The 26,225-nt window shown below is 47.1% G+C and overlaps 1 protein-coding gene across 2 annotated transcripts in view; it reads left to right on the top strand.

Moving 5' to 3' along the window:
- Positions 1-26,225, top strand: part of LOC144823334 (mitogen-activated protein kinase kinase kinase 6-like) — a 1,091,718-nt gene that overhangs the window by 617,127 nt on the left and 448,366 nt on the right. For both annotated transcript variants that reach the window (XM_078681777.1, XM_078681776.1), the window contains exon 17: positions 12,492-12,628. In XM_078681777.1, coding sequence (XP_078537903.1) covers positions 12,492-12,628 — 137 coding nt within the window. The remainder of the gene's footprint in view (positions 1-12,491; positions 12,629-26,225) is intronic.

Here is a 26,225-nt window from a genome sequence, read left to right as displayed (position 1 = left end):
AACACAGTTCTATATTGTATAAAAATACACTAAATAAACCTAAAATGGTGGTTATCAATGGTCATCACGGGACACTCGGCCATATAGATGGCACATTCAGTACATTCCATCCCATGACCATAGATCATCATTAATAAACTATACTATTCATATCAATGCAAGCCATCCCTACCATAACCTATTGGTCGAAAATCAGCAACTCTAGAATGGAACATGGATAACAAATTAGGTACACATTGAATACAACATAAAGTAATAATAATACCTACTGCTAATATAATACCACCTAGAATAGAGCGAAGGTAAGCAAAATTCAGTAACCACCCAACGAATTCCACCACCCCCTGTCGACATCCTGTTTAACTTCATTAGTTAACTTATGCAAAGCATCAATGTGAGACTAAATTGATTTAGAGTGATCTGAAAGATTAAAGCAACACAAACCGTCAGTCAGAACAACCATGATCATGTTTCAGAAGCAAGTAATCGATGGCAGCCCTATTCTGCAAAAGTAGCCTGTAGTGCACCTCGCACGTCTAGGAGAAAGTCTGATAAAGCAATTGATGTATGGTTAATATTTTTTACCATAAGACACGCTAATTCACTAATAGCTCTAGCATTAAAAATCGCTAAGCCTAGTATCCCTACTATGGAGGCAGCCAAACTAACGAACTCAGTCTTTGATAGCAAATGTAGTTCGGATTTACAAGTATCATAAAGGTGAACAGTCAAGGGAACATCATCAAACTCAATTTGGTAAAAGTACAAGGTCTACCTGTAATGCTGCTCAGGAATATAGGAATATGTGACATTACCACAAGAGAATAGCCAACCAACAGGTAGACGTACGTGGTAAAAATGACTAGCAGCTAATACTATATCTTTGCATATCATATTATTTTGAACAATGGCACAGACATCATCACGTCGATGATGACATAAAACTTTATCATGCCAAGACATGCCTGAGAAACTCTTATTTAGTTTTAACTCGCCACATTTGCCAATAGAAGCTGGGTCACAAGTCATGTTATAGCAGACATCACCTTCAGTGATGTTATAAGTGATAATCTGAATCATGTTTTTTCCAATACTGTCAACAGCTTCAGAACAAGATTGGAAGAATGCATATAGGAACAAATGGGTTCTGATATCTTGGTCTTCTGCCGCACCATCCAAGTTTGTAACATTAAATATCTGTAACCAGACACTGGCAGGGGTAGGCACTGCTACAAGGCATGTTGAGAGTACGGCGAGTACACTTCGCATATTTGATATGCAGGAGTAAGTGTGATTCAACACTGTTCGTGCCAGGTGCTCCCAAATGTTAGTCTTCTGGTTCAGCATCATCATCAGTCTACGCGGGCGGCTGGCCACTTCGCGATAAAGGACCCCTTGCCCCTCCCGGCTCCAGGCTTACCAAGCCAAAAGGAGTCCAGCGTTCGCACATAGCACACCAACACATCGCACAATGATCTAAAGAGAACGGAAACAAAATAGATATTATTCATTCTCGTAAATAACATTTGTCAGCTGTGACATGTTCCCATTTCTCCTGTCCAGGTTTCATGACAAAAATGTTATTGTCTTTGCCTGTTGCAATCACTTCAGCCTGCTCGGGGGGTTTATTGGGTGACTGAACCCACACCTTGACTCCTGGATTTTTATCAGTTGAGCCAAAACTACCTTCTCCACATACAGTTAGGAGGGCTGGGGCAGTCCCCTTCCTTACCACCCCTCCATATATCGGCATTATCAACTGGACAACTCTGTCTCCAGGTTGTATAATCAGATCAGCATCACCACTATTAAGTAGGATGACCTTTATCTCAACCTGGTAGTCTAAATCCCAACACCTGGATGCCTTTCGGGGCCAATCCAGACCGAGGCGCAATTAAGCCAAAGTGCTCTGGGGGTAGCTGAACACCAATTCCGGTTTCGATAAGAGTAATATCCTTTGGATTAGCTCTATACATTTTCAGGGCATGCAGATCAAGACCAGCAGCCTCTGGTATCTCTCTATATGGAGCCAAAGCTCCAGGAACCATTTCCCAATAAAGGAGCGTATTGGTTGCCACATGGGGTTGAATCTGTAAAGATGGTGTTAACATTCACATCAAAGGAGTCTCTGCATGTGTCAAAGGTCTAAATATTTAAAATTTGCAAGGCCTCATTCAAATTCTCACACCAGTTCTTTAATGAACAATCGGACAACTTTTTACGCTGATCTTTCAACAGTCCATTCATACGCTCAATCAAACCCGCAGCTTGTGGGTAATAGGGTATATGAAAAATCCATTCAATATTATGTTTAACACAGTAATCTTGCACTAGTCTCCCTTTGAAATGTGAACAATTGTCACTTTGCATCTGTAATGGAATTCCATAGTACAAAATCAACAAGTCTAGTGCTTTCAAAGTATTCACTTGGGTAGCACGTTTGCATGGAAAAGCAAAAAATATCCAGAATGTGTCCACAGCCGTGCACACGTATTGACATCCTCTGCTCACTGGAAGCGGTCCTATGTAATCTATTTGCCAAGTATGGCAGATAGCTCATCTATGCTCAACTGACCTCTCACTTTCTGTGGAACTGATCTATGTCGGGTATGCTGACAGACAGGGAATTGTAAAATCACAGTCTTGATCAAATCTAAAGGAATGTGTATCCCTCTGTCGTCTGCCCACCTGCTAGTAATCTGTTCTCCAAAGTATCCACACTTCTGGTGAGCCCACCTCGCAATCCCAACCAAGTCAGCATCCTGCGTCTCCACCTCTGCCTCTAAAATCTTAGCTTTCTCATCTGTGAAGGAATTAAACCAACGGTCTAGTGAGTCAATAGAGCAATGGGCATCTACATGATATACTGTGACCTTACTCTGTGTCAACATAGTCCATATATCTTTCCACAACTCCATGCCCCACACCTCTTTCGTATTTATCATCCAATTATGACTATGCCATGTGGGTAGCCAAGTCGCCAGCCCATTGGCTGTAGACCACGAATCGGTATAAATATGACATGTTCCAGGCAATTTGTGTTTCAACGCTTGATATACAGCATAAAGTTCTGCAAACTGACTACTCTCTCCTTCTCCAGTAGTGGTCAGCAATTTCTGGGTCACAGGATTATACGACACCGCCTTCCAATGGCTCTTTGCTCCTACCTACCTAGCCGAGCCATCAGTAGACCATACGTGCTTTCTGTCCTCCACGGATAGATAGCTAAATGGCTTACCCCACTGTACAGGGGATTCCTGTATTTTAGGTACGTCATGCAACATCTCAGTCTCCTCCATTGGCGCCTGCGCCACCTTGTCGTGCAACACTGCAGTGTCATTGAGACCTATTTGGCCCTATCCTGTATATACCACTTCCATTTGATCACACTGGCTTCCTGTGCATGTCCAGTCCTATGAGTTTTAGTGGAACTCATCACCCACTGCGTTATCGGAATATCAGATCTCAGAATCACATCATGTCCTAATGTTAGTTGCTCCGTATCTACAAGAGCCCAGTAACATGCAAGCAATTGTTTCTCAAAAGGAGTATAATGCTCTCCAGCGTCTGGCAATTTCTTCGTCCGAAACCCTAAAGGTACTTTTGTTCCTCCCTGCTTTTGCCACAAACTCCAATTAGCATACGGTCCCTGCACTGTTACATTAAGGTCAACATCTCCGTCCCTCACTGGCCACAAATCCAAATCATGCTGAATAGCCTCTTTCGCCAATTCAAATGCCGTTTACTGCTGCTCACCCCATTCAAACGCATTTTTCTTTCGTGTAACTCTGTACAAAGGGGCCAAAATCTGACTCAAATGAGGAATGTGCTGCCTCCAAAAACCGAACAAACCCATGTACCTCTGAGTATCGTTTCTGTTTTGTGGTACCGCAAACTCTTTAATTTTCTGTCTCACTTGGTGCTCCACCTTCCAATGTCCCTGATACCCCTGGATACCTAAAAACTTCACACTCTGAGAGGGTCCCTGTAGTTTATCAGGATTGATCTCCCATCCTTTTTTTTGTAAATGCTCCACAATTCTATCTAATTGAGTCTGCACTTGTTCCTGTGTTTCTCCCTGTATCATCACATCATCAATGTAATGATAAATCTGTACCCCAGGAATAACTGACACTTTATCTAAGTGCTCAGCCACCAGCCGGTGACAGATTGTGGGACTATGCAAGTACCCTTGAGGTAAATTTCTGGATGTCATTTGTCTACCGCCCCATGAAAAACTGAATTGCTGTTGATATTAGGGAGCTATTGGTATTGAAAAGAAAGCATTAGCAATATCAACAGTCGCATACTAAGTACCAGGGTGTTTTTGTATTCTTTCAATCAAATTAACTGTGTCTGGGACAGCAACAGTCAAAAGAGGTGTATGCTTATCCAATTCACGATAATCAACTGTCTTATGCCAAGAATTCTCACTTTTGCGCACAGGCCATACAGGATTATTCCAAGTGGAAGTAATCGGGGTTACCACCTGCTTCTAACAAACCCTGAATAGTCGCACTAATTTCATCCTGTCGACCAGGAATTCTGTACTGTTTCACATGAATCACTTTAGTAGCCTGAGGCAATTTCACTGGGGGAATTTTCAAATGACCGACCCTCACAGTGCCAACTGAAGTGTACTGCTTCGATCCAAACTGATCATGTCCATTATCTTAATGCAAAGTCATTCCCTTCAAAATATCAATTCCAATAATATATTCAGAAAGGGGCACAATTAATACAGTGTATTCTCTTTTTGGTATTCTCCCAATTTTCATGTGAACTTTAGTCTGCACTGCTGGGGTCTCTTTGCCGCCTAAACTTGTAATGGTAAAATACTGTCCATTGAACTTTTTTGGATTTCCAGATATCAGAGTGGCCTCTGCTCCAGTATCTACTAAAGCTGGGGCCCTCTGAATATTACGATGTCTCCAATAAATTTCAATATCAACATAAGGTCTGTTATCTTTGTGAGCCTACCTTTGCACCGGAGCTTAGCCTATTTCCTAGTATGCCTTATATGTCTTTTGCCCAGGGCAAATCAGGAGACACTGAATCATATCTTTTTGGAGTGACCCTTGCGTCTGCTCTCTACCTCACCCCCCTTAACTCCGACCTCCCTCTCTCATCTTCTCGCCCCCTGTCTCTCCACCTTCGAATCAGCGACCTAACATGCCCCCACTTAATCACACCCTCAACCCCCGAGACTCAACCCTAATCAGACATGGCCCCAACTCATGGTCCATTACTTACCTGCCTAATCTCTCAAAAAATGCTAAGAAAAAATTTAAACATAAATTGATAAATCGACATCCTTAAACACTCATTGTAGACAACTACCTCAGCCTTTCCTCCCCGATAAAAACCAACTACATCTTCCAATCCAAACGCCCCTCAAAATGGAAGTTTTAAAAGAACAATGTCTCAACCGGATTCAATGAAAAGGCAGATACACAGGTATGTACAGAACATTACAAGGTAGCAAAGAAAGGAGAGACTTCCGGTATTTTTTCAAAAGTGCTCATGGCATCATATATTGAAAAATTTCACAGTTCAAACAGGACAGTTAGAACAGCACTGTGGGCATGAAATGCGAAGGCAACCCAAGGGGGCTTTATGCACGTAGTGCTCGTGAAACAAAGAGTGATGGCGCGAGTGACAAGTGGAAACACAGCGTGGGACGCAAGGTGACAAAGTGAAGAAAAATATTGTATACAAAACAGTAGGTCCTCTTCAATGATTGGAAGACATATGACTGTTTGTGAACCAAAGTTGAGGATGCACCGTGAGTTGCGCTGTATGATCGGTCAACGGCGTTTCGATCCTCACAAGTTAGGATCATCATCAGGACCGGGTTGCCATTTATTTAAAAAAATCTTTTTATTAAACAAAAGCAAAATAAAAGCATCAGGTGACAAGCTTTGTTTCACAGTGGTCAAATATGCAGTACCTTGTTCAGAATAATACTTTAGAATAACATTACGGGATAAAGGGAACTCCAGCTCCGCTGACGCCACTCTAGTATCCAGAGGAGTACATATATCCCCCCTTTGGCTATTCCAAGCGCCCCATACCTTCCCCCACTTCCGGGGGCACCCCCTGGCCACATATACTGACCTCTCCCTGAACATGCACCAGTCTAGATCCTCCATCCACTTCCCAATCTGGGGTGCCTGACTAGCACCCCACAGCTGGGCAATGTTATGCTTGGCAATCATGCACGCCAGGGTCACCCATTGTTTCCCATATGAGGTCAGGTCTGAAGGTTCCCAGACATTCAGAACACATAGTCAGGTCTCCAACGCTAACTCCACCCCCATCACTTCTCGCATCTTATCGTGAATTTTGGCCCAGTAGTCCTGTATTTCTACGCAGTGCCACAAGATGTGCATGAAAGTCCCAATCTCCCCACAGCCCCTCCGACACTCCCCATTCTCTGCCAGCCCCATCCTCACTAGCCGAGGTCCTGTGGTGTAAGACCGATGGAGAATCTTCAGTTGCACCAATCTGAGTTTCATTTGGATGGCCACGACCTTCGGGGAGGCGACTGCCTCTCTCTAGTCCTCATCGTCCAGTACTAGGCCATCGGCACCCCACTGCTCCCTAAGAGTCGCCAAGGGATCCCCCATATGGTTGGTCTTCCAACGGGGAGGCCTCCGGGAGTATGGCGCCCCCGGGAATATTTGTAAATAGGGCGTGCCTGACCTGGAGGTATCGGTAACACTCACTCTCCTGCAGCTGGAATGTTCCCTGCATGGCTACAAATGTAAGGATCTCGTCTTTCTCCCAGATATCCTCAACCTGTGAGATCCCAATGAGATCCCATTTGTCAAAGCCCTTCGATTTCCACAAACTGCCCAGTGTCTCTGAGCTCCACAACGGGGTCGCCAGCGTAAGCCTCCCCTCCCATTTAAGGAATCTAGTAGCTGCATGCCACACGTGGACCGCATGCGCCGCCGGCCCGACAAGGGGAAATTGGCTGCTCCTAGCATATAGTGCCCTAGTAAAGTCTCCCCCAGGCATCTGACCGCGATCCATTGTATATCCGGGGTCTGGAGGAGACCCTTAGACAGCGTGGTTTATCGCCGCCAGCTGGGAGGCCCAGTAATATTTCCGGAGATTCGCCAAAACCGATCCCTCAGTCGTACCAGGGAAGAGTAAGCTTGGAGAAAGCTATACGGGGTCTGCCCTCCCAGAGAAGTTGTCGTTGGAGGGACTCTATTTCCGAATAATATGTGGCAGGTACCGGGTCCATTGTGTTTTGAAGGGCATATAAGAAGCGGGGAAGGGCCATCATTTTAAACAGCACCACTCAACCCAGCAGGGAGAGCGGCAGCGACTTCCACCTCAGCACATCCCGGCGGAATCTGGCCAGAGGAGGCCCCAGATTATTATCATATCTCAATTTCGGGTCCATAGTCACATATATACCCAGGTACCGAAAACCTACCGGTTCAACTCGTACTGGGCAGGAACTCGGATTGGCCGGTGGGTCACTACTTAGGACGAAAAGCACCGACTTCGCCCAATTGATGGCAAAACCACAGTACCTCCCAAATATGGCCAGGACATCCAGAAAGCTAATCAGTGATTCCCTGAGGGTAGTGAGATAAAACAGAATGTCGTCTGCGTACAGCGAGATCTTATCTTCCCACTCTGGCGTCCAACGTAGACCTCTGATCGATCGGTCCCAACGGACCCACGCCGCCAGCGGCTCAAGCGCCAGTGCAAATAATGGGGACAGAGGACACCCCTGACGTGTGCCCCTGTCCAAAGAGAAGTCAGCAAATTTGTGGTTATTCACCACAACCCTGGCCAGGGAACCCCTATACAAGAGACAGACCCAACATATGAACTCGGGGCCGATACCCATCTTCCTCAAAACTGCAAATAAATAGGGCCACTCAACCCTATCAAAGGCCATAGTCGCATCCAGTGACAACAGAACCGCCGTTTCGTGTATATAGGATGCACCTCCTAGAATCCTGTGCAACCTCCATAAGTTAAGGGCTGTATTTCGGCGCGGCATAAAGCCAGACTGATCTGGATGGATCAGAGTGGTAATGACCTTGACCAGCCTGGTCGCCAGCAGTTTTGCCAGTACCTTAGGTTCAGCGTTGAGGAGCGAGATTGGCCGGTAAGAAGAGCACGGCGTCCTGGGCTTGCCATCTTTATGAATGACAATAATATTTGCGACTCGTTGATCGTACGGGAGATGGCCCTTTTCCTTACTCACAACAAACATGCCCCGAAGGAACGGTGCTAACTTGTTCGCGTTGAGCTTATACAGCTCTATGGGGATCCCGTTCCGGCCCGAGGCCTTACCGGAATTAACCGCCCTAATAGCCTGCGCCACCTCATCGTTCGTATGGGGGGAATCTAGGTATTTCCTATCCTCTTCCGACAGGGCGGGCATTGGAATATCTTGAACCATAGCCGCATTGTCTGCCTCTGAATAAGTGCTTGCAGACGTATACACCTATTTATAATAAGCCGAGAACTCATCAACATTCATTTGCGGATCCGTCCCTCTACCTGAGCCCCCTACTTGCAATTCTGGTACCAACCTTGACCCCCCACTCCCTTTTCTCCAGCCACACGATCAGTTTCCCTGCTTTGTCGCCATGCTCATAGACCCTGCTCTGGGTGTCTGCATGCTGCACTTTAGTCCTCTCTCTAGCCATGCCCCTGTATTCATCTCTGAGGAGATTCAAACGGTGCAACCCCTCGGGAGTGGCAACTCTCGCCATTTCCCCCTCCATATCTGCCAATTCCGCCTCTATCCTGTCCACCTCCGCCCGGCCCTTCCTCTTCTTTCCTGAGACCAGTGATAAAACTTCCCCTCTGATGAGTGCCTTGTATGCCTCCCATAGGGATTGTGCCGACTCAACTGTTCCCACATTTTCTTGGAAATACCGTACCGTGACCTGTGTCACCTCCTTCTTAGTGTCGGGGTCTCTTAAGTGCCAAGCATTTATGGGGGCGATCCTGCCTATATCTTTCTGTCCCATCTCCACCCTTAGCCAGACTGGGGAGTGATCAGCGATCCCCCTGCCCACATGTCGCACCTCTCGGACCCATGCTGCCTGCGACCTTGGTACTAAAACATAGTTTATCCTCGATAATGAGTGATGCGCAGCTGAGGCGTGTGTGTAGTGTATTCCGCCTGGGTTCCTCAATCTCCACCCATCCGTAAGCCCGATTGTTTCTACAAAGTCTGATAACCACCTCTGGGACGGCGGCAGAATTCGAGCTGGGTGTCTATCCATTCCACCATCCATTACCGCATTGAAGTCTCCACCCACAATCAGCATCCCCACAGGCAGAGTTAAAAAAATCTTGCACAGGTCTCGGAAGGTGTCAGTCTGCAGACCCGGCGGAACATACACAAACAAGAAAGTAACAGTTTTTCCCCCCCCACAACCCTGAAATGCCAATATATCTGCCTCGTTTATCAGCCCACGTGGCCTGAACAGTCAGCGGGAAGGAATTTCTCACTAGGATGCCCACCCCCCTAGACCCTGTAGTGAAACCAGCGTGTGCCACCAATTTATAGCCCCCCCCTTATGCAGGGCCATACAACGATTACCGACCAGATGTGTCTCTTACAACACCACCACATCCGGGAAGTGTCTCCTGATCAATTGACTAACCATCCCCCTCTTTATCTTGTCCCCCAGTCCATTAACATTCCAGCTGAGCACGGAAATCCCCAGTCCCTGTCTACCAGAAGACATTGTAATGGTAAATCATATCAAGGTCACCTGATGCTGTAAAAGAACAAAAACAAATTTCTAACCATGTAGCACATACTAAAATCACGATTCCAAAAAGACCCCCAATCCTCGGCCCCCCTCCCCCCACCCTGCACCCCTGCATGTAGCTTACGCTCATCCCCAACCAGCAGTGTGCCTGTCGCCCCAAAACTAATCCACAGCTAACTAAAGGTAGTAGATAGAGGGAGGGCCCATACAACCCTGCCAACCCCCAGTCCCCCGTCCTGCGCCGCTACTCCTTTTCAGGTCAAACCATAATGATATCTTTACTTCCGCGACTAAACAGGAGAACTGTTACATGCCCGCTCCGCCCCCGTTCAAAACATATTACTGTTCAAGCCCCATGGACACCATTTGGTGCAAGTCTACTGTTCTTCCGCTTCGCTTCGATCTCGGCTCTCGGCCTCAGTCGCATGTGTACTGTCCAACCAGTCCGCCTCCACCTCAGGGTTGTCAAAGAACTAGGCCCTTCCATTGAGCTCCACCCGGAGACGGGCAGGGAACATCATGGCATATTTAAGTCCCTTGTCTCTCAATTTCTTTTTCACCGATAAGAAGCCCTGCCGCTGCTTTTGTACCATTTGAGTAAAGTCTGGGGAAAAAGGAGAGAGTTGCATTTTCAAATTTCAAAGGGGGCCTAGTACGAGTTGCCTGTAAGATCACATACCTGTCACGAAAGTTCAGGACCCTTGCAATCATAGGGCGGGGGGCGCCCCCGGTCTTGGTCTGCCCCCAGGGGCTCTGCGTGTACGCTCGACCGTGAAAAAATTACTAAGGCCTTTGGGCTTGAGGTGGTTAAGGACAATATTTTCGACAAACAGATCCGGCGTTTGGCCTTCTGATTTCTCGGGCACCCCAAGAATACTAACGTTATTACGCCTGGCCCTTCCTTCATAGTCATCCAGCTTGCGATCCATGAGGACTCTGGAAGCCTTGAGGTCCCGCACCTCCTGCCGCAACAGGTTCACATAGTCGATCAGGCTGGCTGTCTTGACCTCCAGTGACTTTACCTCCTCGTTAGCCTTTGTGAGAACCGCTTGTATCAGCCCCATCTCTATCGTGACAGTGTCTAGTTTGTTATCTAGGGCTTCCATCTTTTGGCCCAGGGATGCCTGAACGCGTTGATGGCCGCCATAAGGTCTGTCAATGTTGGTTCAGTAGGGGCAAGACTGACCTCCTCACCCCCCGACGGGGCCTTTTTCGAGTCCCCCGGAGACCCTTTAAGGAAGGTGTAACGATCCAGCCTGTTCGACTCAATGGTCCAGGACCCTTTGGAGGACCGAGGCACAGGCTTGTCCAAGTCAGTTTTTTGTCGCCATTTCACCACCCCACACCACGTGGCCGAGCCCAGCCGGGCCCCACACCCGCAATCAGAGTCACAGATCGGCCACCTGCCCCTGGTGTCCACCGACCGGCCACCTTCAATCTCGCCCCTTCGGGGCCTCCTCAAGGCCAAGTCCAGTCAGCTGGTCAAAAGCGCGCCCAGTCAACTTCACAGCTCCCCGGTAAGGCGACCAGCAGGCCAAGGGCTTCACTTCTCTCCCTGAGCCTCCCCTCCGGTCGTGGTGCCCATCTGATTGCGGCATGGTCAGTCCACGTCGTAGCACGTCTCCGCCGTCCCCTTTCCCATAGACTCTGATTGACGCACCTTTCGGAGCTCTCCTGGGCTATGCCCGTGCCCGGCAGATATTCTCCTCAGTGTCCTCTTATCGATCTGGAGAGTGTGTTGTGGCAACACCGACCGCGCCACGTCCTTGGTGCCCCCTCTTCCTCTCAGTAACAGCGCTGCCGGTGGGCACTTAGCAGGCACCCCCCGCAGCCTGGTTCCCGCCACTGGCAGCACAGGGCATCTATAGAGGGGCTTTCCCACGTCAGTCTAGGCAGGCCATTCCTCTATGTGTGTGCACCAACATGTCATCTCCCACTTGCGGGCCCCAATGAGCTGGCACAGCCTCCATTTCTCCTTAGGCACCACCTCTCATAAGAACCTCAGTGGAACGGAGGTCGGCGGAGCCGATTCCCTACGCGGCCATCTTGGTCGCCGACTTGGCTCCTCCCCCCGGGTTGCCATTTTTAAAGGTGGTGAGCAGAGGAGGAGACCATGCGCAGGGTCGTATCCCCAATCCACTGTGTGGTTCCCGGAAGGATGGTTTGAAAAGTAGGGGACCCCTATATATGGCTCCCGGAAGGATGACCTGGGAGGCAACGTGGGATGCTGGCAAGGTCGGAGCCCCGATCCTCTGTCAGGGTCCTGGCAACCCATTCAGGGCTTATCCTGGGTTGTCCTGCTGAGGTATCTTCTTTCAATTCATAAACAGTCCACCATCCCCTTTGTTAAACAAGAAGTTTAGCTATATTTTTTTCTTCCCTTCAAATGAATTTCCTAACTGATTCTGCTCTGGATTTTGAGACACTAAAGGGCTTAGACTGCATCAAGGCAAAAAAAACAAAAAAACACTCCCATGTAATGTCCTATGTGCACGGTTTCCTCCATGGTTTTTTATTTCGGTTTAAAAAAAATTAACATTACTCTGTAAGAACGTTTTATTTGATTCTGTACATAGGTGGAGGTATTCTGATAATTATGAATGTTCATAAGATGTCTAGGAGGGGGAACAAGGATCACAAATAAGTACCTTTCACTTGTGGTGGTAATTCATACCTTTGCATTGTGTGTTTTCGCCAGTGAAGCCTCTGAATTTGTCACCCTCATAGGCAGCCTGTCGTCGTTGTTACGCTCGAAGTGGGGCCCACTGAAAGACAACGAAGCCACCATCTCCTTCTACACCAAGCAGATCCTGGAAGGAATACGCTATTTGCATGACAATCAGATAATCCACCGTGACATCAAGGTGAGACCGGCTTTGGCATACAGTGTGAATGGACCTACTTGCACAGTGGCTATTAACTCATATAAGTGCTGGGAGAATTTACATGTTTCTGGTTGTATAATGTGTATTGCCTAGTTAAGGAATAAGCTTGGATATAGAGTCTTGTAACACTTAGTAATGAGCCCAGAGTTTTATTTTTTTTAATTAAATTTTATGGAACATATATCCAGCATAGCATATACAGTACGTGGGTAGATACATGCTTATAAATGTGATATAACAACATGTAAACACAAAGCAGCGTCCGGGACTACATTAAAAGGAGTAATCACTTTAATATTAGTCTCATGTAACAGTTTAACAATCATAATCCGATATCATGCCCGATTAAGCTGAAATTACTATCTCTGACCCATGTTCTGCATGAAGTGCAATCGAGCAGCAATTGAGCCATACATGCCGTTTTAACATCAGGTTGCGTGTGTAGTGCTGGTCGTATCGATAGGGTGTGTGAGTAAATACGCTTTGAGGGGGTCCCATACATCCCTAGGTCACCAAGTTAGGGGGAGGAGCTCCTCATATGTGAGTGTTTGTTCCTGCCAAAATAACATATCTCTTCCTTGAACTTGAGTGCCCTGCCCCGTCCCCATCAACATGCTATTCTCCTTTTAGCCAACAGAAGAGCAAATGACACAAATCTCTGATGTGCCACTTCTAAATTCTCTGTGTACCCTTATAGAGCAAGCAAGAGGGAAGCCTGAAGCTGGAGTGAAGTCATCTACTCTAATGATACAATCACCTGTTACCAGTATACCTGTATAATGCTACAGTCCCAAGCAAGGTGCAGGAAGTCCGCAGCCTCCGTACCACATCTGTCACATTTGTCGTTATCACGTAGTTTGTACATTTTAACCGCGGTGTAGTAAGTGCAGTGCAAAAGTTTGTAATGTGTGATGCGTTAGTGACTACTTGATGAAATTTGTTCCATCTCACTGCAACAGTAGACCCAACAGTAGACCCACTATTTGTCAGTTATTTACTGTCCCATCTCAGCAGTCCACTTATCTCTAGCACTGTATTGAGCTGACGCCGGGCTGGTGTATAGACTACTGTATAACGTAGAAACTAAATGTGAGGCAGGGTCACTTCGCAATATTGTAGGCAGTGGGGTGACAGCCTGTGGTTCTTTTAGGTATGTAGCAGTGTATTCTTTAACACTTTGTCGAAATCAGACCTACAGAAAGATATCCATTGGAGAGGGCGTCTTTTTTTCAAACAACTGTTCCAGTGTGCGGAACTTGCCATTTAAATAAAGATCCCCCTAGCAGGTGATATTGTACTTAGCTTTATTTTTTTTGAAAGCACCTTCCTTTAATGCTGGCATCTTAGGGTGATTGTCGGAAACTGGCTCTATATATCTATTACATCAAAATGAGGAATAGAGTCAAGGCGATTTGTGGTCGAGCAGTAAGGCAGTATCAGAGGACAGTGTTAAGCATTTGATGTACACACTCAGTCAGCAAATTAATTCACACACTCAAGAACTGAACTCAAGGCCAATTGTTTTTGTATAAAAAGTATACTGTTGTTTTATTTTAGAACCAAGCAAGCCTGGCACAAGTAAGCATAACATACTTTACAGGAATAAGTTGCTGATTCGAAAACAGTTTGAAAATGCAATGGAAATTGTACTTTGTTTGATTTACAGGGAATGCTGTAGGTTGCAACACTTAGCAAATACAGTACATTGTAATGAATAGGCTTTTTCAGTAAATTGCAGGTAAGTTACTTTTCTCGTTACTGTTCTAATTCAGTGCTGAATACCTAGATTCAGCACTGGGACATTTCCTGGAAACAGGTAAGTAAATACTTTTTGGTTATTCACAGGATTTTTAACGTATATTTTTAGATTACAAAACTCCACACTTCGAAACTTTTTGGAAGAAAATTGTCAATGTTATCCTATGGAGGAAAAACAGGTTATCTGTTCACAGGTAAGTAATAGTCTGTGGGAGTTAAGGTTCTGGGGTTGGACTCAGGGGTCCCCCATGGTCAGTGATGCACTTTTGTTTCACCCTCAGCGGAAATAGGGTGGCCTGGTGCAGAGTGTTGAGGCCCCTTGTTATCCTATGGAGGATAGGGGGCCTCCAGGTGCTGGCTGCTGGCAAGCAGGCCACACGGCTGTGGGAGCAAGCTCCTAGGGTTTAGGTTCGGGCAAATAAGGAACCAAATTAGCACCAAAGGTGCACCCTCCGCAGCACTAGGTCAGCCGGGTGCAGGGTGCTGTTTTGAGGTTGTGTGCCCTGTTTTCAATGGAGAACCTCCGGTTTGCAAAAGCACTGCAGGCAGGGAGACAAAGGACTTCTGGGTGCGACCACCACTTAAAGAGGTAAGTTGGGAAGTTAAGGGTTGGTTAGGCACTGTTGGTTTGGACACAAAAGGCAGTGGGACGATGAGTGCAGGGGTGCCTTTTGGGGTCGGAACTTCTTACGAGCTCCGGATCGCGGTCAAGGGGGCCTTCTGGATTTAGGCTGCAGGCGTCGGCTGGAGGCTTGAGGCAGGTCAGAGGTCGCCGGATCTCAGGTCAGGATCGCCGGAGGGACCTCCTCGTTGTGTTTTTCCACTCGGGCCGGGTTCGGCGGGTGCAGAGTGGGCTGGATTTGCAGTATCGCGCCGGAGCCAGAAGCTGCGGTTTAAACAAATCCGGTGTTCATGGGAGAAGCAGTCTTGAAAATGAAGGCAGGCAGGTCCTCCGGGGTTGTTGAGGTTGCTGGCTGCAGGCCACATCGGAATTTCACAGGAGCAGGATCGAGAGGAGACAGGCCAGTAGGGCTGGGGCCAAGTCAGTGGGCGTCGTCCTCTTGTTAGCTGGCTGCACGGCTGTTTGGTCCTTCTTCTTTTCTTCTTGTTGTCAGGCTGGATCTGAGGAAGCGAGGTTCAGCGTGCCCCCTAAATACTAGATTTAGGGGCGTTACTGGTAGGTAAAGGGCAGGGACCAATGGTTCCATTCCCTATCGTGCCACCCTCCAGTGGGAGGGGGGCAAGGAGCCTGTTCCTGGTTGTCTTGGTCCCCCCATTCTCAAAATGGCGGGGACTCAGAGTTGTGCTTCACCTCGCCTCCCCACTTGAGGGGTGGAGTTGGCAGAGGTGGGCACACCTCTTTCCCTCACTTGTTTTTCCCGCCAGTTCTCCTGCCCAAAGTGGGTGGTAGAACCAGTGGGGACCAGTTGCTGAAAGCAGCAAATGGTCTGGGGAGACTCACAAAGGCGGCATGCCTTTGAAGCTTCCCCTTCATGAACCCTGCCCATCCTGGGGGAGGAGGCTTGGCACCTCGTCCCTGGATGTGCATTGTTTCAGGCCCCGAAAGCAGCAGGCTCTCGACCCAGGGGTCCAGAAACCTGTGTGTTGGTGGCAGCCTAAGCAGACCTCATTCAGGTCACTAGAAGTTGGTAGAGTTTCAGGGGGCATCCGTAAGATGCCCTCTGTTGTGCGTTTTATTATAAAATCCCACACTGGCAGCAGTGTGGGTTTAATGTGCTGAGAAGTTTGATACCAAACTTCCCAGTCTTCAGTGTAGCCATTATGGTGCTGTGAAGTTCATAACGACAAACTCCCAGCACCGTATACTCTTAATGGCAGCACTGCACTTACAGTGCCCAGGAATGGACTTGGGCACTGTAGGGGTACAGGGCTCCTGCACTTGTACCCTCACCACTGGCATAGGCCACCCAGCTAGAAGGGTGAATGATGTATGCCAGGTCAGTGGTTTGTGGGCATGGCACACAGGGATGTGTGCCATGTAGACTCTTCACTTTGTTCTGCACCAAGACACGCAGCCTGCAAAGGCAGTGTGTGAGTGTCAGGGTACAGGACCTCTAAGTGCTGCAGCCCTTAGAGCCCTACTCTGGTCACAGTGCCCTGGGTGCCCATGGTATCATTTACCAGGGGCTTATATGTGGCCAGAGATGCCATTTGGTTTAAGGCTTCAATGCAGTTTTAGGGAAGGAACATTGGCCCTGGGTACCTTATTAGCAGGAGCCCAGGGCACACTCAGTCAAAGAACATCAGCAATTCAGCAAAATGTGGGGCCATACCATGCAGGAAAGCGTGCACTTTCTTACAGTGATACACCAAAGGCAGCAAAGGTGTGTATAGCATAGGGGCTTGTATTCGTCTGGCAATGCGCTGCCATGCTTTCACCTTTAGGTAACCGATGTCGTGTCAGCCTCCCGAGGTGTGGTTTCGGTCAATATGGCACCCTCAAGTGGAATAGGATATGCCAGCTAATGTTCTGTTACCAATTGCTGCATGTACTTAGGAGGATGGAACCAATAGGGAGCATAATGAGCCTCAGCGCAAAAATGATACAACTCTAGATTAGGGAGTAGGGTCTGGTGAGTGCTTTCCACTGCATTCTGGGCTGTTTGCTACCCCAACTCAGCCGTATCAGTTCTGTGCTAAGTGCGGAGAACAAGTGTCTGCTCAGGTCTTATGGGATGTTTAAGAAAAGGTACAAGAGCTTTGGGAGAATGATAATCTTAATGAGAGGTTCGCCCTGACATAGAAAGTGGGAGTGCAATCCACCTTGTGATATTACTTGCAATGCTCTCCAATGCTCAGCCATAGTTGGGACGCATCAGTTCATCCTAATCAGTAGTGATGTTTACCTGTAGGTATTTTGCTTCAGTAGCACACCACTCCATTGGGAAAGCCGGGGTGAAAACCATTGCAGAGGTAGTGAGAGGAAAGATCTGAGACTTCGCCCAGTTGATATGTATTCCAGAGAGCCCCCCCCGAACTGCAAAACTCCTGCAATAATGGGTTGAGGTTTTGCTGGGGTTCCCTAACATATAAGGTGATGTCGTCCGCATATAATGATATAAGTATTGGGCAGAGCAAACAACACAATGCTTCATCATGATGATATTGCTTAACTTTGGCCACGAGGGGCTTAATTGCAAGCACAAAAAGTAGGGGAGATAGTGGGCATCCTTGCAGAGTGCTCTGGGTAATGGGAAATGCAGAGGAAGTGTGTCCATTAAATAAAACCTTCGCTTCCGGGGAAGTGTATAAGAGGCGTATCCATGCCAGAAATTCTTTAGGTATCCCCATACAGTGGAGTATGACTAAAAGGTAATCCCATTCAACTTTATCAAAGGCCTTCGTGACATCAAGAAAAAACGCTTTGGGGCCAGCTGCTGGTCTTCGTTTTGTAAGATAGAGAAGAGAATACGCAGATTATGTAACGTCGCTCTCCCCAGAATGAAACTGGCCTGGTCCTGTAAGACTAATTTTTACATTAGTAAGCTGAGCCTGTTAGCCAAATTTTGTGCGAGTATTTTCGCATTGTATTAATCAAAGATAGAGGGTGGTAGGAATCACAAGTATCCGCAGGTTTGCCAGGCTTCAGAAATGAGGTAATAAGAGCCTCCCTCATGGAACCCGGAAGGACCCCTAAGTCTTGAGCTTCTTCATTGACTTGTTTTAGTTTGGGGAATCAACTGGTCAATGTATGTTTTATAGAAATCAATGGGGAGACTATCGGATTCCGGGGCTTTTCCTGACTTCATCTGTATAATTGCAGCAAGCATCATCATTTTCAAGGGGCACCACCAGAAACTCTTGAGCATCACCTAACTAGCCAAGAGCTATATCTTTCAAGTACACTGATAGGTCAGGAGGTTGTGTCCTGCGAGTGCTGTATAGGTCGGCATAAAACGAGGCAAATGCATTAAGGATATCAGGACTGTCTCTATATTGTGTCCCAGCACCATCACGAATTTCTAGGAACGTGATTAGAGAAAGTTGGGTAGGCTGATTTCCATCGCTAAAGCTCTACCTGGTCTCTCATCCTCCCCGTATTTGCACGCTGTAAAGTATTTTCCCCGGAAGCGAGTCGTCTTGCAAGACACCGAAGCTCTTAGCGATGAAAGAACCCCTCATCGTGACCCTAAAGGCTTCCCGAATCATGCCTATGTGTGTGACCAAACCTATGTTTCTCTGGAGAAATTCAGCAATTTCTATTCCCAGTTCAGCCCTGAATGCAGTGTTTAATAGAGCCTCTGGCATGATTTTCCAGCACCTAGGAATAGCAGACGTGTTTGGGGGAGATATCGTCAGGCGGACTGGGGCATGGTCAGGGTAGGTTTTGGCCAAATGCTCTACATTATGTATCCACAAGCCCACTCCACGGGAAACCACCCAGTAATCTAATCGAGCCCAAGTTGAGTGTATCACTGTGTGCCTTCCCTCTCATTCAGGTGCACGTGTCTCCACGCATCTATAAGACCATGAGCAGAGAGCATTTCTGCAAGCATTCCACGTGTTTTTGTGTAGTGGTGCGGAAGAGAGTTGGATCTGTCAGTAGCGGGGTTAAATGCTGTGTTAAAGTCCCCTCCCCAAATAATATGTGTGGAGCCTACTTTAAGGATTTGTCCCCATAGTGTGATGAAGAAGTCCGGGTCGTCACCATTCGGCCCGTAGCAACACTCGAGCGTGACAGATTGTGACCCCAGCATTCCCCAGACCATGCAACTCCTTCCTAAAGAATCATGACTCGTCCCTCCCAGGACAAGTGGAGTATTCTTTTTAATGAGAATCACTATGCCTCTAGAGTACGTAGAAAATGAGGAGAAAGCTCCCTCTGCAGCCCATTTGCTAACGAATACAGGAGTGCGATGTAAAACAAAATGTGTCTCTTGCAACATGGCAATATGAATTTGATGCCTATCACTGTATGCAAGTATTTGCCGACACTTACGGGGATCCCCCAAACCTCTAACGTTCCACGTGAGAAGATGTAGCTTTAGCACCTCAGCTGGCGGAGCCATGGATTAAAGGCTTGTATATAGCATGGTGTGGTCTGGACTTAATGCTGCGCATGTATCTCTTAGTTTGTGCATGTCTACCTGCTGAATAGTAACATTGCCAAAATTATAAAACATCTCCCAACCCACCCCCTCCCGCAACAGCACCCCAATCGTGGTGGCATATTGCTGCCCACCCAGATCGCAACTAGCCCATTTCATTACAGTCCAAAACAAATACCCTGAACAAGTAGGGGAAAACCCGTGGGATGGGGTCGCCAGAGGGGCAAACGAGATTCTTCCTTCTACAGTAGCTGTTGGGACAGCCTCCCAGCGAGGAGGGGAGGAGGGAAAGGGGGGTGCTTGGCATAGTCCAGATTGCTATCATAGTATATTGCATGCCTGCCACCCTTCACATGTGTTTTACATATCACTTATCTGTCTCCAGGCCAGCGACTACCATCAATCTGCGAATGATGCGTGATGCACCTTTTCCTGTGGGCAGCGTTCCGCTACAACAATATGCCGCCCAGGTACCCAGGGTCGAGAAGAAGCACAACTGAAAACAAACTTATGGTGCACTTCATCCAAGAGTAAGAGTCATGGCGTCATGATTTCAGTCCGATATCTGTGATGGAGATCGGGATAGGCGCTATTTTGCCTCTCAATGTGGAGGGTATTTCTTGATGATCTTGAGAAAGTCATCTACCTGCTGCCCATTGATGAAAAAATGTTGCTTACCCTGATAGGTAATCTGCAGGCGTGCTGGATACATGAGAGCGTAGTCAATTGCGCTTTATGAACCATTTGTTTGGCAGCCAGAAATTTACACCTCGCCTCCTGTACAGCGGCTGTGAAGTCAGGATTGATTGTGAATTTGGTGCCGTCGAAGTGTAGGGTCTTTTTCTCTCTGGCCAGTTTCAAAGCAACATCACGATCATGAAAGTTGAGTAATCTGGCCACAATTTGGCATAGATTACTGCCTGGTGGAGGCCTGGGGCCCAGTGCTCTGTGTGCCCATTCAACTATCAATTGAGAGGAGAAGGCTCCGACACCAAACGTGCCCAGCAGCAAGTGTTTAATAAAGTCTTCATTGCGCCCCGTGATCGTGCTTTCTGGGATCCCAATGACGCAGATGTTGCGCCTACTGCTCGCCTCTAAATCTTCGTTATGCGGCACTGATTTTGCGGAGTTTGTCCATCTGTGTGACTTGTTGCTTCACTTGTGACGTGGCGTCTTGTCTTAATGTGTTCATCATGTGTGTCTACCTTATGGACGATGAAATCCATGCGACTGTTCATGGAGTCCATTTTGCTCGAAAAGACTGTGTTGCATGACAAGTAGTAAACTTTTCACATCGTCTTCTTGAACTATCAGCGGTGTCTGTGCCCGCTCCTCGTTAGGCTGTTGTTGATACTCCGAATTAGAGCGCGTGGTGACTTTTTTAGTTTTGAAGAAAAGCTTGGACTGACGTCCGTCTGTCTTCCCCATTGTAGATAGATTACGATGCGCTGTAGGAGGACCAGCCGAGGGGGGAGGAGCAGTAATTATATGTTCGAGGCATATGAGCTGCAGATCACACACTATGCATAGATCGCCATCTGGTGTTGAGCCCGGATGTTTGCAGTTTGTTATTGTCTTGGAACAAGTCTTTGGAAGTCACAAGATAGGTGACTCCTCCTGTGGACAATAGTGCGCATGGGCATCGACTCCATCTTCAGATTTTTATTTCCGCCATCGGGCTCGGATGTGTTCAACGGGTTCCAGTTTGGTGTCATTACCGATTTACCTTTCGACGCGCAAACCTTTACCCTTTCTTCGGTATTGTCTTCGATCGTGTTTCCCATTTGACGCACATCTATACAAACTTGAACTCTTCGGGTCCGGTCGTCGACCCAGGCCTTCGGGCCCATATGCACCATCAGGCACTTTGGCTCATGCAAAGGACTCCTTTTATAAAGTATCCTCAATGTGGATCCAAGTTTCCACATGCCGATCTTCATGAGGTGTGTAACCTCTGTCTTTCACCTGAGCACGAGGGCAAAGACTGTCCAGCTTGTGCCTCTTTCCGCTCCAAGAAAACCATATGAGATCACGGAGCTCGAAGAAGCATGGCTCGATCATCATCGACCGGACGATATCTTCCAAGAAGGCATCAATGAGCAGGAGCACATCGAAGAAGGCACCTTTAGTGCCTCCGAAGCCGAAGAATCTAACGTAGAAGACATCACTACAGGGCAGTGGGTCATAAGTACTGACTTTGAACCCCCTCCACCTCCCCCCACGTGCCCCCCTCCAATCCATCCATACAAAGGCTTCGGTAACACCTTCACCTTCGGGCCTAGGTGCACACCTGGATAAAACTTCCCACGCTCCGCCTTCGGGCCCACCAAAGAAGTCAACATATAAGCCTTTAGGCCACTCTGGATCGAGCCAGCCTACTGTCAGTGCCAAAACCCCATCCTTGGCACCGACAACAAAAGACAAACCAAAACAAAAACCATTGTCTCCTCTGCACCGAAGCCTGGTTCCACTTCGGCGCACTTCGCACCAAAATCCTCAGACACTGATCCTTCGGATCCCAAAAAATTATCAGAACCAAGGAAACAACCGGTTAAAAAAACCACTACCAATGAACCTTCGGATCTGAAAAAATCATTGGAACCGAAGAAACAACCGGTTCCGGAGACGACTGGCACACACACTTCGGATCCAAAAAATAATCTGAACCAAAGTTCGAAAGACCCCAAGCAAACCTTCGGAACCAAAGAAAACTCCTAATTCCAAACATAAGGAGCATAAAACGTCTCCAAAAACTGTGCCACACAAATACTCTGACCCGAAAAAATCGTCACTGAAACAACAAACTATAGAAGAGGAGCTTTTTCAACCTGATTCAGCCCAAAAAACTCTGGAAATAGATCCAGAAATAGGTCATCTTAAAATGAGTCCTTCCAACAAAAACAAAATGGACAAACCTACACCACCTCCAATTCATTTAAAGAAAAGAGACATTGCTACTTCTTTAAGGATTCCTTCTCCACAATACATCTATCCTATGCCAACTCCAGTACCCTCACAATCTCCTCCACCTCCAGATGATGACGGCACCTCTGGGGACGACGGGGATGATCAACCTCTAGGGGAACCTAGTCATCCTTATATCCCAAATGATCCATGGGAAAATTATGGCACACCAGATGTTCCTAAGATACCACAAGAGGAGGTCTATCCATCTAGATCAACCCCTCCAGAGGACACTATAGGATTCACTCAGCTTATACGCAGGGCTGCAGAATCCTGTGGGGCAAATTTACACACAGACCCTATAGACGAAGACTTCCTCATGGACACTTTTGCACCATCTCAAAGGTCCACCTCCATTCTCCCAATGTTAAAAGGAGTAATCAAAAACGCTCCTGAAGTCTTTAAAGACCCTTTAAGGATTAGTCATTAATTCCAGGGTAGAAAAGAAATACAAGTCTGCCCCAACTGACTCTGTCTACTTTACAGGCCAGCTTCCCTTAGATTCCTTGCTTGTCTCCAACGCCAGAAAAAGGGCTAACTCCCAGACTTAAGGCGATGCTCCACCGCCTGATAAGGAGTCAGAACTCTTGGACGCATCTGGTAAAAGAACAGCGTCACAAGCAGCCAACATATGGAGAATTGCCAACACACAGGCCTTACTGGCTAGGTATGATAGGGCGCACTATGACGAACTAGAGACCCTACTACAACACCTTCCAAGTCAATATAAAACAAGGGCCAATGATCTCATCCAGGAAGGAAAACTAATAACCAATACCTCCATTCGATGTGCTCTAGATGCTGCAGTCAAAGCCTCCGGAGCTATTAATACAAGTGTTCTCTTACGCAGGCATGCCTGGCTATGGATTTCAGGGTTCAAACCAGAGGTTCAGACTACCATATTAAACCAACCCTTTGACCAGGAACATCTAATTGGACCTACTGTAGATTCATCTTTAGAGAAGGTGAAAAAAGATACAGATACTGCCTAATTAATTGGAGCATTGCAATCGCAAGCTCCCAGAAGTTCCTGTCATCGCTCCTCTTATAGGGGCGCCTCTAGAGGCTTTAACACAGATAACGCCTCCACCTCCTATAAGAGTCCCACACAGACCTCCTCTACCAGAGGTTATTACAGTGGAGGCTACAGGGGCAATAATAGCAAAGGTAGAGGCAAAACTACCAATACTCACACTGCCTCCACCTTCAAACAATGACTTCCGCCGCTCCCTCTGGACCATTCTACTCTGGTCGGTGGAAGATTGATACAGTTTCTACCTGTCTGGAACACCATTACCACGGACAGGTGGGTGGGACAAATCATCCAATCCGGTGATTGCCTGGAGCTCACTTCAACTCCCACAAACATACCACCCAAACAGTATCCAATGTCAACAGAATCGAATATATTTTATTGTATCAATTAACAAAAATTGTTACAAAAAGTGTCCTATAAAATATCCACAAAACTTGCTTGCTACAGTAGTCAGCATTAACTGCTACAAATTTGAATGCACTACATCCTGTAAGACAAATCCTAAAAATACAGATCATAAATAATAAAAACATTAAAACCCATGTGTCAATTAAGAATTCAAGGCATTCAAAAAACCTATTTTGGAAGAGAGATTCCAATAAAGTGCAAAATAGATACAGCTTGTCACAGCATACAAATCAAAGTCTGGGCATGCCCAAAGTGCAGTCTTCAAGTTCTGAAGTGCAAGGTGCGTTACTTAAAAGTTCTTTAACTTTATGTGCAAATTTGGCGAACCTAGCCAATTCCATCGGTGTCTCCAGGCTAAACAAGAGTTTCATGGCATCCTTGCAATTACTTGTCCCATATTTTAAAAACAGTGGCCTTAGTAAAGTGCGACGTGCGTGTATTAGGCAATGGCATATGCAGACCAAATGGACCATGGATTCTTCATGCTGATGGCACAGTCTGCAGGTGGTAATCGCCTCTAGGGATTTGTGGAAAAGTAAATTTTGCCATGTTCTGTGTCCCTACGTGTTCCCCATGTTATGTTATATGTGCATGATTAATATGCATATGTATTCCCCATCATCGATTAAAGACGCAATTACAGTTGTGTCCATCTCTAGTATGCCAGTTTCCAGTTCTCGTGAAAGCTACGAGTATTAGGCCTATGTAAAGCTACGTTGCCACGTTTCACAGTGTGCACGTTATTTCATTGTAAAATCCCCGTTTCTAGGCCTCAAAAGGGCCCGGACTCAGATTCAGCTCCTGTTTCCTGAACCCTCTCCGAGGAGCGATACAGCCCCCACCTGTATCCCTGACCCTTCACTTACTTCCTGCCTCACAGTGCCCGGCTCGGCCTGGCTCTGCCTGCCAGTCTGCCAAGAGTATGTTATGATTCTAGTTATCAGTCCAGCTCTCCTTCCCTGCATTCCTAAGCTACTGAATCGCATCAATAGTTTCAGTCATCGTCTAGCCTTTACGTCTCCATGTAAGAGAAATACTGTATTAATGGTCATTTAATATTCCTCAACACGCACTACATGAAGAATAATGCATGCACCAGTCTTAGAGTCTGTTAGCCTTTGCCCTGATAACTTTTGGAGTATGTTCTCTAAACATCAGATACTAGATAGTGTTTAGGTACATGTCGCTCTGACTCTCCAGACTTTCGTCTCTCCTTCTAGCTCAGAAGTCATAGCCCCCAGCTTCTCCCTAGTAACACGTCATTGCCAGCTTGCGCGCACCACTAGGTTAGAGGTCCCGGCTCCTTCGGTAGCCCCCTCCATGTTTCCGCCCCATTTGTGACATATTCCGTTACGTTTACATCACATGTCTATGTATACGCCCTGTTCACGCCTCTTGTTACACCTACTTTCTGCCTTATCTTTCGCGACTGCTACAGGCCCTGCCCACTGCTACGCCTATTGTATTGAACATCATGTATTTTGTTTAAGTATATATATGCTTGTGTCCTGTTATTAAAAGGTGTGCAGCGCTGCCATCCTATTCCCGTGCAGGTTGTCCTGTTCCTGTCCTTTATGCTGTATTAAACCTGCCAACTCCAGTTACCTCGAATCTTGACTCTTATTTATTGAGCTATCTGTTATTGTATATCTAGTCAAAAATAGAGGTATTATTTATTTATTTACCACATAATGGCGCCCGAATAGGGACTTGCCCTTTCCCCACGCGCCGGTGAAGCCACGCAAGCCCCCTGATCCTCTGCAGCCGTGACGGAACCATACCGTGCACGTGCAGATATTTCTGCTTCAAGTATCCCTCAGGCCCACGGAGGAGACGGAGGTTGCGGTCCAGCATCCAGACGAGGCGGTGGAGGAACGCGGCGAGTCCCGACCAGAGCCCAAGCCGAGAGTCCAAGGTCCGAGGTATCCGGAGGCCCACCCGTAACAGAAGTCCGAAGTTCGTCCGTCCGGCGTCGTAGCAGTCCAGTCCAGTCCGAGGCTTTCCGTTCTTGCTGCCCGGTGAGTACCGTTGCTGGGGTAGTATCTAGACAGGGTCAATTGCATTGTCTCTGGTCCGTGGGTTTGGGTACACAGATCCAACACGAAGTGTCCACTTAGGTGGATGCGGGTCCTGACGTGTCTCTTTATGAGACCGGTAAGTTTCGTACTGTTTTAGCAGTGCATCTAGTTTCTGTTCTAGTCCGTTCTGTTCTCGAGAAATTCATGTATTCTGTTTTCAGTATTCCAGGTAGTATTTTGTCCGAACTGTTATTTTAAATGTCATTCATGTATTTCAATGTCGTGGTATGAAAGTGGTGTTTCTTCAGTAATTATCGTGTTCA

The sequence above is a fragment of the Lissotriton helveticus genome, chromosome 3_1 (assembly GCF_964261635.1).
Source record: "Lissotriton helveticus chromosome 3_1, aLisHel1.1, whole genome shotgun sequence".
Taxonomy (NCBI): domain Eukaryota; kingdom Metazoa; phylum Chordata; class Amphibia; order Caudata; family Salamandridae; genus Lissotriton; species Lissotriton helveticus.
The sequence above is the reverse complement of the archived record's forward strand: the minus strand, read 5'-3'. Positions and strand labels throughout refer to the sequence as shown.